Raw genomic sequence first — 14,912 nt, 5'->3', positions numbered from 1 at the left:
ATTGTCCATTTGGAAGTCCCATTTGCGACCAAGCTTTAACTTCCTGACTGATGTCTTGAGATGTTGCTTCAATATATCCACATAATTTTCCTTACATCTATTTTGTGAAGTGCACAGTCCCTATTGCAGAAAGCACCCCCACAACATGATCCTGCCACCCCCATGCTTCACGGTTGGGATGGTGTTCTTCGGCTTGCAGGCCTGCCCCTTTTTCCTCCAAACATAACGAGGGTCATTATGGCCAAACAGTTCTATTTTTGTTTCATCAGACCAGAATACTTTTCTCCAAAAAGTACGATCTTTGTCCCCATGTGCAGTTGCAAACCGTAGTCTGGCTTTTTTTATGGCGGTTTTGGAGCAGTGGCTTCTTCCTTGCTTAGCCGGCTTTCAGGTTATGTCGATATAGGACTCGTTTTACTGTGGATATAGATACTTTTGTACCTGTTTCCTCCAGCACCTTCACAAGGTCCTTTGCTATGGTTCTGGGATTGATATTCACTTTTCGCACCAAAGTACGTTCATCTCTATGAGACAGAACACGTCTCCTTCCTGAGCGGTATGATGACTGCGTGGTCCCATGGTGTTTATACTTGCGTACTATTGTTTGTACAGATGAACGTGGTACCTACAGGCGTTTGGAAATTGCTCCCAAGGATGAACCAGACTTGTGGAGGTCTACAATTTGTTTTCTGAAGTCTTGGCTGATTTCTGTTGATTTTCCCATGATGTCAAGCAAAGAGGCACTGAGTTTGAAGGTAGGCCTTGAAATACATCCACAGGTACACCTCCAATTGACTCAAATTATGTAAATTAGCCTATCAGAAGCTTCTAAAGCCATGACATCATTTTCGGGAATTTTCCAAGCTGTTTAAAGGCACAGTCAACTTAGTGTATGTAAACTTCTGACCCACTGGAATTGAGAAACAGTGAATTACAAGTGAAATAATCTGTCTGTAAACAATTGTTGGAAAAATTACTTGTGTCATGCACAAAGTAGATGTCCTAACCGACTTGCCAAAACTATAGTTTGGAAATTTGTGGAGTGGTTGAAAAACAAGTTTTAATGACTCCAACCTAAGTGTATGTGAACTTCCGACTTCAACTGTATATGAGAATGCTGTCCAAATCATTTTCAAGTAACCTAATTGAGTTACACAGTCATTTTTTTATACTTCAGGATGATTTGGACACGATTTGGCATGAAATGGAAAATTGGGACCTTACTGTATATCAAAACCTCAACACAGTTTTCAGCTGAAGAACATACTTCAGGCTTTTGGGTGGCAAGGACTGTCCAATGATAGTCCATAACGCATTCACATTTGTGAATGAATAACTAACTTACAGAATACATAACATGCACAAATCATTATTATATATATTTTTCTTCATATTCTAATCTAAGACACCTAGGCATGTTGGGCGTGCCAACACAACACACTTATACACAAAGACAAACTTTTATATTCCAAGACACTACTGTACCGAGGCATGTTGGTGTTTGCCAAACAGCAATGCTGCCAAAGACACAGAACCGCAAAAGGCGCTCTTTATCTTGGGCCATCTCTCTTTCCACTCTGCTTTACCCTCTACAGTAGCTTTGTGTGCCAGCTGTCTGTTCTGTTGTTGCGGATGTTGTTACATTATTGATGTGCTCACCGTCATTATTTGAAAGAAAACGCACAGAAAACCATTGCATGCCAGAATAAAGGGTGCTAGCTGGTGTCCCTAAGGAACGCAGGCCCCATCACTGCAGATGTTGCTGTTTCTCTGACTGCGTCCATAATGGTACCCTACTTCTTGTATAACGCACTACTTTTGAACAGAGTCCTATGGATCCTGCTCAAAAGAAGTGCACTATATAGGGAATAGGATGCCATTTCAGACACACCCACTGTGTATCCCAGTCCATACAATTCTGAATAGCTCCTGGATAATGGCTAGTGGGCCTGGCTGACTGATAAATAATGAATACAAGGCTATAATAATAACAATGGTAACAGGGGGATGCATCCAGGTGAGTGTTCTTCTTCACTAAAGAAGTTGCTATTCCCCCTCTTTCACTGTTACACTAACCAGCTGGGTTCCGTAGTTGATCCTTTGTTCTTGCCCAGCACACGCACTTGCAGCTAATCAAGGGCTTGATAATTGTTGAATCAACGAGGTGATTCGTTGAATAAGATTTGTTAGTTCTGGACAGGAACAAAATGTGCACCCTGTGGTGGGTCGCCATGAACAGCACTGCGAAACCCTTCTGTTCTGTAACTAGAACACATCGACCTGGCATAGTACAGACCCTCATGAAATAAAGCATAGATACCCGTCCAGCACAGGAGGCTGCTGAGGGGAGGGCGGCTCATAATAATGTCTGGAACGGAGCGAATGGAATGGTATCAAACACATGGAAACCATGTGCTTGATGTATTTGATACCATTCCACCTATTCCGCTCCAACCATTATCACGAGCACATCCTCCCCAATGAGGGCCACCACCAAACTCCTGTGCCGCACACCGATGAATGCTCCTGTTGTTTTGCTGTGCAACCTTTTGACTCGAAGGTCTCCGTCAGACATTTCTTTGTACCCCGCAAGTCATTAGATGTGCGCGTACACATTTGAAACAATACAAAACCCCTCCCCTCTAGACAGAACAGAATAAGTAACATCCTTTTAACAGTTTAGTCACACGTGACACCTCCAATCTCGTAAATGTCTTATTTCCTCCTCACCTGAAACACTTCCTGTGATTGATCTGGGTCTCAGCTCAAATCTAATTATGCACACAGAGGCAATCGCTGCAAGTCCTTTCTTTATCTCCACCACCACCTCACTTTCAGCGCAACTCTAGTGTGAACGTGTTAAATGGCGAGGTGATTATGTTTGACTGACAAATGGCTTAATTTCACGTTTTAATCTTCTTCCACACAATTTATGATGACCCGGGTTGCAGCGAGAGAGAGAAGCGTCAGTACAGGCTCTGTCCTATTCCTTATCTATGGTGTGGCTTTGTCAAGAGGTTCTGGCGTTGCTGCAGGCTATTGCTGCATCACAGATAAGGCGTTTGACCTTGAATTCAACGGACTGTTTCACTGTGCATGTGTACGGAACAAACACATTATCCTCTTGACAGTATTTCTGCTTAGTTCCGTTTAGTCACACAGCCACATGCAGGCATGTACTGTAGATATTCTTCAGATACAAAAACCAACACAGAAGATACAGAAAAGGCCTCTTACAGCTGTGACACGTTGCTCCACTGTAGCCTGTGTTAGAGCAATTGCAATGGAAGGTACTCCAAGACTGAGTGCATCTCCCACCGTGTTCACAATGGCTTGGAGAGCATCTGAAAAGAGAAGAGAGATATTTATTCACCACAGATTTTCAAAAGGTCCAAAATCTGCATGTATATTTTTCAAGGGTTGAAGTACACTTTCAAGAGTAGAAGCCCATTTATGCTTGCTATGGAGGGTGTGGATGCAATTGCGGAGCCTCTGGAGGCTTGCCGAGGCCTAATCGAGCTCCGTGCTRCATCGCCATGTGCCTTGTAACAATGCGGAGGGCTCCGTATAGCTCCGTATTGACATGATTGGTTGACGGTAGGTGGGGGAATCTTCCTTCATAACAGCYCGACTCTGCTCCGCAAAGTGCGAGAAGCATGAATGCCCTGACTTCTGCAGAGGCCGTGTCACAGTAAATGCTGTACGGTCACCGCAAACTCTTTTCTCAGAAAGGCATATCTGACTAAATACAACCATTGTTTGACGTGCTGTGAATGTCTAGGAATAACTGTGTCTGTATGTTCTTTATAATACTGTCCTTAAGATAAGTGCATCAGCTTTCGGTTCAATGTCCTTTTACTTGAGCTGCTCTAAACCTTTCTAAAGTATCCCCAAGAACTGTTCAGCACAGGTGGACATTATTAGAATGTCCCTTCATGACATGAAGAGAATGTTCTCCTTTGAAAGGGTCAGTTCTGAAAATTAATAATGGGCACCATTATAATTACAATCTAATAAAAAAAAAAAATTTAAGCCACGTGTGTGGAGATACCTTTTCGTAGCCTATGTTACCATATACACTACCGTTCAAAAGTTTGGGGTCACTTAGAAATGTCCTTGTTTTTGAAAGAAAAGCACATTTTCTGTCCATTCAAATAACATCAAATTGATCAGAAATACAGTGTAGACATTGTTAATGTTGTAAATGACTATTGTAGCTAGAAACGGCAGACTTTTTATGGAATATCAACATAGGCGTACAGAGGCCCACTGTCAGCAACCATCTTGTCACGGCCGTCGTCGGAAGGAGACCAAGGTGCAGCGTGGTCAGCGTACATTTTACTTTTATTTTAACTTCTCTATGGTAGGGTGCAGCATTCGGAATTTTGGATGAAAAGCATGCCTAAATAAAACTGCCTGCTTCTCGGGCCCAGAAGATATGATATGCATGTAACTGGTAGGTTTGGATAGAAAACACTCTAAAGTTTCCAAAACTGAAAAATAGTGTCTGTGAGTATAACAGAACTGATTTGGCAGGCGAAAACCTGAGAAATTCCTTCAGGAAGTAGGATTTTGTTTTGTTTTGTAGTTTTCTACTCAATGCCATTACAGTATMCATTGATTTAGGACTCAAATTGCAGTTCCTATGCCTTCCACTAGATGTCAACCGTTTTTAGAAATGGTTTCAGGCTTGTATTCTGATAAATGAGGAAGTAAGAGCAGTCTGAATGGGTGGACCCTAAAGTGTCACAGAGCTTTTTCATGCGCACGACCGAGAGAGTGCTTTTCTTGTTTACCTTTTATATTGACAACGTTATTGTCCGGTTGAAATATTATCGATTATTTAGGCTAAAAACAACCTGAGGATTGAATATAAATTCAATGACATGTTTCTATGAACTTTACGGATACAATTTGGATTTTTTGTCTGCCTGTTTTGACTGCGTTTGAGCCTGTGGATTACTGAAGAAAACGCGTGAACAAAACTGAGGTTTTTGGATATAAAGAGACTTTATCGAACAAAAGGAACATTTATTGAGTAAATGAATGTCTGCTGAGTGCAACCATATGAAGATCATCAAAGGTAAGGGATTAATTTTTATCTCTATTTCTGATTTGTGTAACTCTTCTACTTGGCTGGTTACTGTTTGTAATGATTTGTCTGCTGGGCTATGTTCTCAAATAATCGTAAGGTATGCTTTCGCCGTAAAGCATTTTTTAAATCTGACACCGTGGTTGGATTCAAAACAAGTTCATCTTTAAACCTATGTAAAATATGTTTGGTTTTCAGAATTTTTATAATGAGTATTTCTGTATTTGAATTTGGCGCCCAGCAGTTTCACTGGCTGTTGAAGAGGTGGGACGCTAACGTCTCACGTACCCGAGAGAGGTTAATGTCGCCAACAAAACAAGAAACAAAGAAATTACCGTGAAACTTAACAGGGCTAAGTGCCACTAACAAAGATAACTACCCACAATCACAGGTGTGAAAAAAGGGCTGCCTAAGTATGATTCCCAATCAGAGACAACGATAGACAGCTGTCCCTGATTGAGAACCATACCCGGCCAAAACATAGAAACACAAATCATAGAAATAAAGGATATAGAATGCCCACCCAAATCACACCCTGACCAAACCAAAAAGAGACATAAAAAAGGCTCTCTAAGGTCAGGGCGTGACACATCTCTCCTGTGTTCCAATGGCACGTTGTGTTAGCTAATCCAAGTTTATCATTTTAAAAGCCTAATTGATCATTAGAAAACCCTTTTGCAATTATGTTAGCACAGCTGAAAACTGTTGTGCTAACTAAAGAAGAAATAAAACTGGCCTTCTTTAGACTAGCTGAGTATCTGGAAATGCCGGAAACAAAGTACTTTCTTCTGAAACTCATCAGTCTATTCTTGTTCTGAGAAATGAAGGCTAATCCATGCAAGAAATTGCCAAGAAACTGAAGATCTCGTACAACGCTGTGTACTACTCCCTTCACAGAACAACGCAAACTGTCTCGAACCAGAATAGAAAGAGGAGTGGGATGCCCCGGTGCACAACTGAGCAAGAGGACAAGTACATTAGAGTGTCTAGTTTGAGAAACAGATGTCTCACAAGTCCTCAACTGGCAGCTTCATTAAATAGTACCCGCAAAACACCAGTCTCAACTTCAACAGTGAAGAGGCGACTCCGGGATGCTAACCTTCTAGGCAGAGTTGCAAAGAAAAAGCCATATCTCAGACTGGCCAATAAAAATAAAAGATTAAGATGTTCAAAAGAACACAGACACTGGACAGACAAAGATTGGAAAAAAGTGTTATGGACAGACGAATCTGTACAGGGTTAAAGGGATCTTGAAGAAGGAATGCTATCACTCCATTTTGCAACGCCATGCCATACCCTGTGGACGGCACTTAATTGGAGCCAATTTCCTCATACAACAGGACAATGACCCAAAGCAAAGCTCCAATCTATGCAACAACTATTTAGGGAAGAAGCAGTCAGCTGGTATTCTGTCTATAATGGAGTGGCCATCACAGTCACCGGATCTCAACCCTATTGAGCTGTTGTGGGAGCAGCTTGACCGTAAGAAGTGCCCATCAAGCCAATCCAACTTGTGGGAGGTGCTTCAGGAAGCATGGGGTGAAATCTCTTCAGRTTACCTCAACAAATTGACAACTAGAAYGCTAAAGGTCTGCAAGGCTGTAATTGCTGCAAATGGAGGATTCTTTGACGAAAGCAAAGCTTGAAGGACACAATTATTATTTCAATTAAAAATCATTATTTATAACCTTGTCAACGTCTTGACTATATTTCCCATTCATTTTGCGAATCATTTCATGTATGATTTCATGGAAAACAAGGACATTTCTAAGTGACCCCAAACTTTTGAACGGTAGCGTATGTGTGTGCATTTTGTAGCTGTAGGCTCTAAACGCAGCATGGGTACGGATTTTGAGCCCTTCCCGACAAGAACGGAATGTGAGAACATATTTCAGGCTGAGAATGAAATGGTTGCCTTCTAACACTGTTCTCTCTCAGATAAAGATTTAAAATGGCATGTGAAGGAGGGAGGACATCCTGCCAGCCGTCCCCATCATCCTCAACCCAGCAGCCCTGCCTGAGACACATTCGTCTGCCTGGCCTGACTGGAATTGATTCCAGGACAGCCACTGAGCTGAATCACAGGATTTCACAGGCTGCCTCACGCTCTCACTGCTGCCTGCTGCCTCATGCACACATTATCTTTCTCTCTCTCAAACGCACACACACACACACTATATCTCTCACTGCAGCCTGCTGTTCACATGGCACGCTTTCTTCTCAGGCACACAAGTAAATGCCTGCAGGCAGGTAACATTCTCTTGTTAATAACAGTCCCTTTATGACGTTGTGGGTTCAGGTGGTCAACTGCTCGGAGCTCTGAGACAGTCAGACACACAGACACGCGCACACCTGTCTGTCCTCCAGAGGGAGCAACCAACCATCACTGACTGAATGATAGCTGTGTCAAGTCAGAATCATATGAAGGAATGGTGTCACAACACAGGGCTGACAATGCCCGGTTCACAAACAAATTCAAATCAAATCAAAGTTTACATAGACTTACACATACACCAATTTTCAGATGCTTATGCTCCAGCAGTGCAGTAATATCTAAAAATAACAAAACACATATTGTATAATACAAAAAGTTAAAAGAAGAAAAAAAACAAGAAATTAAGAAATATCAGTGAGCCATCATACAACGAGTCCGGAATATATATACTGTATATAGTAGTAGTAGGATGAGCCATGGTTAGAATACACTATATACTATACATATGAAGAGGGTAGAACAGTATGTAAACATTATTAAAATGACCAGTGTTCAATGACTCTATGAATATAGGGGAACAATCTCTAAGGTGCAGGGTAGAGTACCAGGTGGTGACCGGCTAGTGACAGTGTCTAAGGATCAGGGCAGGGTACCGGGTGGTGACCGGCTAGTGACAGTGTCTAAGGATCAGGGCAGGGTACCGGGTGGAGGCCAGCTGTTTAACAGCTGATTGCCTGGGGATATAACCTGTTTATCAGTCTCCTGGTCCCAGCTATGATGCACCTGTACTGTCTCCGCCTTCTAGATAGTAGCGGGGTGAACAGGCCGTTGCTCAGGGGGCCAAGCCAAATTTCTTCAGCCTCCTGAGGTTGAAGAGGCGCTGTTGCGTTGTTAAACGTTGCAATTAAACGTTTATGGAATGTGAAGAGTGATGGGTGATGGGTACAGCAGATAAAACACCCTACGATAGAACGGTGCCAGGGGTTGAGGAGATTGTTGAAATGTATTTGGAAAGTGGGAATGAGTTTAGGGATGTCAGTCTTCATCTGCAAGACAAGCACGGGGTCTGATGCTGAAAGAATGGGGTCTGGCTGGTTTAACCAATACAAAGAGACACTTGGCTGGTGTATATCATTTCACTGTATATCATCACGCGGTGTGTCCATCCAACTGTACTCAACATGACTCCAAGTCATTACAGTTCACAGCCATGTCACTGAACCCCCCCGATAAAGAACCTTAAAGTGTGCTAGAATGTCCTACAAAGGACTTCAACGAGCTACAAAGTAAATAACCTCATTCCCCTGAACAGTGTGATGGGACCGAGAAAGTATATATTTGTATCCCCTTCTGCAGAGAGGGAGAGAACGAGAGAGAACCTGCTCCAGGACAGTATGCCACAGTAGCTCACAGACAGGGTGACAGGAGGTTGGCACAGCTAGGCACCCTCTGCTACTTATAACCCCCTCTCTCCCTGGCCCTGATGCCACCTCCAGCCCAGCCCTCGGCAGGCTAAGCCTCTTGCATCGTGACCCCAATCACAGAGAGGTCACAAATATAGCCGTGTCACAGGGCGGAAAAGTCACCGGCTGAGAGACAGGCACAGCAGGCCGGGAGAAAGAACAGTGTAGGCTACAGTGTTGTTTTCTTAGTCGTCATTCACTGGTGTCTGAACTGTAGTTTGTCTTCAAGAGGCGGCTGAGCCTGACAAGGGCCCTGAAGGAGACAGGTAGAGTGACCACATGTCAAGGATTATGCGGGACAGTCCCGCAATTGGCCCTTTGTCCCAATCAAACAATCATGTCCAGCACTCTATCAACACATTCAAACACCACTAAATAAGAAAAAAAGGTTGATTTAATTTTCCCAGTATTAAAGTCAGACATTTCGACCTGTATTTTGCGCTAATGACTGTGATAGCCTATCCTGCTGGTTATGTTAAACACTTCTCCAATCATTGTTGAGATCTGATATTCTCTGCAGCGCAAGACGAGACATAGGCCAATGTCATATGCCAGGGATGGGCAACTTTGATAGGGATGGTGGCCCAAAAAATAAAAATAAATCAGAACTCATCATGAGGGGCAGCAGTTGCTCGCGGGTCTGCATAACCACCCCAAAAAATCAAAGATTTTCATAAAAATCCACAGATGTATGTGGTCTCTCATTTCTGCATCACCAAATTTTGCATGAGGCAAAAGAGTAAGCTAGGTGTGTTTCAATTGCTCATAAAAGGGCAGCAGACTGCAGGCGTGTAGTGCTGCCTGAGCGCACCGGAGCTTCGCTCTGCCACTTCTCACAATGGTGCTTGTTTACTAAAGTTAGCTGCATCAACTTCTTGGAAGATCACATAATGATGAATTAGCGTTCGACATCACATAACCAAATATRCAGTGCTTACGAAAGTATTCAGACCCGTTGACTTTTATCCACATTTTGTACCGTTACAGCCTTATTCTAAAATGGATTAAACCATTTCTCCCATGTATCAATCTACGCACAATAAATACCCCATAATGATAGGAGCAAAACCAGGTTTTCGTCAGCGATTACAGCCTCAAGTCTTTTTAGGTATGACTACAATCTTGGCACACCTGTATTTGGGGAGTTTCTCCCATTCTTCTCTGCAGATCCTCTCAAGCTCTCTCAGGTTGTATGGGGAGTGTCGTTGCACAGCTATTTTCAGGTCAGAGACTTGTCAGAGACTTGTCCCGAAGCCACTCCTGCGTTGTCTTGGCTGTGTGCTTAGTGTCATTGTCCTGCTGGTAGGTGAACCTTCACCCCAGTCTGAGGTCCTGAGCGCTCTGGAGCAGGTTTTCATCAAGGATCTCTCTGTACTTTGCTCCATTCATCTTTCTATAGATCCTGACTAGTCTCCCAGTCCTTGCCGCTGAAAAACATCCCCACAGCATGATGCTGCCACCACCATGCTTCACCGTCGGGATGGTGCCAGGTTTCCTCCAGACGTGACGCTTGGCAAACCTGTTTTTGCTTTGTCATTATGGGGTACTCTGTGCAGATTGATGAGGGGAAAAAACTATTTAATCAATTTTAGAATAAGGCTGTAATGTAACAAAATGTGGAAGAAGTCAAGGGGTCTGAATACTTTCCGAATGCACTGTAATAGGATAGTATAACGTTACTGTTACACCAAAAACTTTTTAAAATTAGATTTAAGGATGGTAGCTGAAAAGTAAACAAATATTTGTATATAATGCATCCAAAACTCAACAGCGTGCACCACAAGGCAGAAAGTGCTTTGATTGAAACAAAATACAGCAAGTCTATATAGTTTGTTAGCGCCTCTGCTCTAATTTGCTAATTCAAGAAAATCTAAATGCATATTAAGGGTGAGATAGTGGTGCATCCTGGGGGTTTGGGTGGGGGGTGTGATCTCTGCAAGCTGACAGAGGCCAAACTCACTGGTCCAACACTCCTCGATGCAGCAAAATACAGCCAGACCTGGGTTCAAATTAGGGTGATGGTAATTGGCCAGCCAAACGACTGCGGTCTCCATAATAAAATATATCTATGTTTTGACAAATATTTTTTCCTTTCTTTCGCTCCTGACTGCATGTGCTGCCATAGAAATAGAATGAATAGAACAGGCGTCCCTATTCAAGTCAATGATGGTGTAATGGGTGGACTTGCGGCCATTGCGAGTGTTCACATAGGACCAAAACAGGAAGTAAAAGCAGGAAGTGTACCCATCAATCTGTGCTGTGATTTGTTGAAACAACTCATGTGTCTGAAAACCACGTGTTTTTTTTTCATGTGATTCTTTCATGTCTTTTTGTTGTAAGGGCAGTGGTGTAAAGTACCTAAGTAAAAATACTTAAGTCGTTTTTGGGGGTATCGGTACTTTACATTTATGACAACTTTTACTTCACTACATTCCTAAAGAAAATGATGTACTTTTTACTCCATACATTTTCTCTGACACCCAAAAGTACTCGTTACATTTCGAATGCTTAGCAGGACAGGAAAATAGTCAAATTCACACACTTCTGAAGAGAACATCGCTAGTCACCCCTAATGCCTCTGATCTGACGGACTGACTAAACACAAATGCTTCGCTTGTAAATTATGTCTGAGTGTATGAGTGTGCCCCTGGCTATCCTTAAATTATATATATTTTTTAATTATCCCGTCTGGTTTGCTTAATATAAGGAATGTGAAGTGATTTATACTTTTACTTTTTATATTATATTTGAGCAATTACATTTAATTTTGATACTTAAGTATATTTAAAACCAAATACTTTTAGACTTTTACTCAATAAATATTTCACTGGGTGACTTTCACTTTTACTTTCGTAATTTTCTATTTAGTTATCTTTACTTTTACTCAAGCAGGAAAATTGGGATTTTTTTCCACCACTGTGTAAGGGCATGTCTGGTTACAGCAAATGTCATCCAAAACTCACAGCAGCCATAGATAACCTGGCTATACACTGCAGTAGCCTCTGCTGCAGAGCCAATGGGAAAACAAAAGCAGCACTGCAGGGGGTGAGGTAATATACGTGAATGGCAATACGAGCGAAYGCTGTGGGGAATTATAGGCAATTAGCTAGTAATCGGTAAGAGTGGAATAACTATACAATAGAGTGGAAGTAATTTTCACTACATAATAAAATACAATTAAGTGGGACAATTATGGGGTGGAAATCTTGAAAATTTAGCAGAATGGTAATCATTATGGTGATTAAGATCTTAAGATAAATATATGTTTGCAGTGTATATTAGTGACATCAACACATCTCCGATTCTTACTGTATAAGGTGAGGTGGCTATGGACCTAATCGTGCCTGTTCTCTGTTCCTGAGAAACTTGGTCTTTTTATAGATTTAGGTATCTTGCAAACCTAGAGAGAGTGCAGACTAAAATCTCTGTGCATTATAAATTATTCATTTCCCCTATCCACTCATCAGGCTTAGCTACCGGCTTCGTGCTACCGCCTTATTCCCTTTGTCATGCACACACACGCACGCACACACTCACGCACGCACGCACGCACGCACGCACGCTCTGTGTCTTAAAGTAACGGTGTGTGCAGCATGCCTGCCTGACATGTCAACATTGGCGTCATTATTTCAGTATATACTCGATGCACTGTTTATGCCTGTTAATTTATCGAAGGAGCACTTTCAACACGCCTCCTGCCTGATGCCAAGGTGTCACACAGACCACAGGGACATGGAGTCAGCTAAAAACAGCGCTCCCCCTCTAGCTTCCACATGTATGCACAAAGGCAGGCGCACTCACACACACACATGCATACCCTGCACAATTTAATCTCCTGGTCCCCTTCCTCTCTCTCACACAGCCACACACCACCACAAACACACCACACCACACACACACACACACACACACACACACACACACTAACACTACTCCCCTAGGGTGAGGCTTTTCTCGTATTAATTTCTTCATCCTTCCTGACAAGCAGCAGAGCAACAGCATCACACAGGCATTCATATGTACAATGTGGAGAGACTGAAGTTACGTAACAGCAGTAGGGGGTAGAGCAGGAGTGTCATACTCATTTTGCCCTGGGAGCACCATTCGGTCTTCAATAACGTCCCGGAGGGCCGAACTGACAATTGCTTATAAATTCCTTGCAGTCACAATTTGCAAAAAATTGTCCTCTATTCCTCGTTTTTGGAATTTTCTATGCTCCCTGACTGTCCAGTGATTGTTAGCCAACTGGACAGTCAAGAAACGGTATAAATATAGGTCCATTACAGTGGCGGTCGGGGCTGTTTAAGATGAGCATGGCCTTATTTCTATTACAGCATATTGGATGACTGTCATTCATATTCCATTCACCCAGCTCAATGTAACATCGATAAGTTTAGGCTCTGAGTAATCAAGGTGACAGACAGTGACACGTTCAATACCGCAATGCACACTCTTGCCTGCATCTAGCTGATCTAGGGTGTAATCATTAGWCCAAAAGTTGCAAACGAGAGTTTCTATTGGACAAATTCAAGTATGTTTATCCCTGTTTCGTTCCGTTTAAGAAACGTTTTTCAACAGAATCGGCAGAATGAATACACCCCTGATCACACGCAAACACAGTTCACTTTCATAGCAGCCACATACAAACAGCATGATCCATTTGATCATTCTATAATTCCTTCTCGCATCTACACGCTCTCCTCCTCTCACCATTCCTTTCACTTCGCTTGTGGACTTCAGTGCACAACACATCAGCTGTCTGTGACGAGGTGGAAAAACCTTTCGAAGCCAAACCTTCATATAATAACTGCTACACACAGCCTACATCTTTGTCACCATATTAGCTGACCTCAAGCAAACATAGGTACTAGATGTAACACGTTAGTAAATAGGCTACAATCATGCAGTAATTTGTGGCAATAAATTAATAAAACCAAAAACGTACCTTCAGTTGGTAGAGTTCCACTGTTGGATAGTCATAGCCAGCTAGGTAACATAGCATCCCTCTCTGTTTGAGCCAGGTGTTTGAGTATGCTAAACTAGCTTAATGCATTTGCTAGCTGGGTAAGTAAAAAAAATATATATAGATAGCTCTCTCTCTGTCTTGCTTCTCCTTCATTTTTGAAAATGTTTATTTGTTCAAAACTGTTCAATTATTGTCTTTCTCTCTCTTTGAGTCAATTACTCACGACATTTTATGCAATGCAGTAGCTTATGCTTTCCGTACTAGATTCATTCTCTGATCCTTTGATTGGGATGACAACATGTCATTTCATAATGCAAGAGCTCTGATAGGTTGGAGGACGTCCTCCGGAAGTTGTCATAATTACTGTGTATGTCTATGGTAGTGGGTGAGAACCATGAGCCTCCWAGGTTTTGTATTGAATTCAATGTTCCCAGAGGAGGATGGAAACTAGGTGGCGGTTCTAAGCTGACATATGGAATTGTTTTATGATGGTCATATTATGGATTATTTAGCTATTTGATTTTGAATTTTAGGACCCCTTTAGGTATCACATGCTTAAAAAATATATATATTTTATGAAATACTGAATTTTGGCCTTTACTACTATAGCCCAGAGAAACGCATTGAATAAAACATTCATGAATGGCAAAAAAGACAGTCCAAAAAGATAATCAGCATTGCAGACTCTTGGCATTCTCTGAACCAGCTTCATAAGGTAGTCACCTGGAATGCATTTYAATTAGCAGGGGTGCCTTGTTAAACTTCTCTGGGATATGTGGGACGGTAGCGTCTCACCTAACCAACAGCCAGTGAAATTGTTGGGCGCCAAATTCAAAACAACAGAAATCTCATAATTAAAATTCCTCAAACATACAAGTATTATACACCATTTTAAAGATAAACGTCTCGTTAATCCAGCCAAAGTGTCTGATTTCAAAAAGGATTAACAGCGAAAGTACACCTTGCGATTATGTTAGCTCAGTACATAGCCACAGAAAAACACAGCCATTTTTCCAGCCAAAGAGAGGAGTAACAAAAAGCAGAAATAGAGTTAAAATGAATCACTAACCTTTGATGATCTTCATCAGATGACACTCATAGGACTTCATGTTACACAATACATGTATGTTTTGTTCGGTAAAGTTCATATTTATATCCAAAAATCTGAGTTTAGGC

At 42.0% G+C, this 14,912-nt stretch overlaps 1 protein-coding gene across 1 annotated transcript in view; it reads right to left on the bottom strand.

The window, feature by feature from the left end:
* LOC111961300 (contactin-associated protein-like 4) overlaps window positions 1–14,912 on the bottom strand; it is a 198,404-nt gene that overhangs the window by 54,372 nt on the left and 129,120 nt on the right. Inside the window, exon 11 of the mRNA XM_023983461.3 lies at window positions 3,238–3,344. Within this exon, the coding sequence (XP_023839229.1) occupies window positions 3,238–3,344 (107 nt within the window). The remainder of the gene's footprint in view (window positions 1–3,237; window positions 3,345–14,912) is intronic.

This window comes from Salvelinus sp. IW2-2015, linkage group LG4q.1:29, assembly GCF_002910315.2.
Source record: "Salvelinus sp. IW2-2015 linkage group LG4q.1:29, ASM291031v2, whole genome shotgun sequence".
NCBI lineage: Eukaryota > Metazoa > Chordata > Actinopteri > Salmoniformes > Salmonidae > Salvelinus > Salvelinus sp. IW2-2015.
The sequence above is the reverse complement of the archived record's forward strand: the minus strand, read 5'-3'. Positions and strand labels throughout refer to the sequence as shown.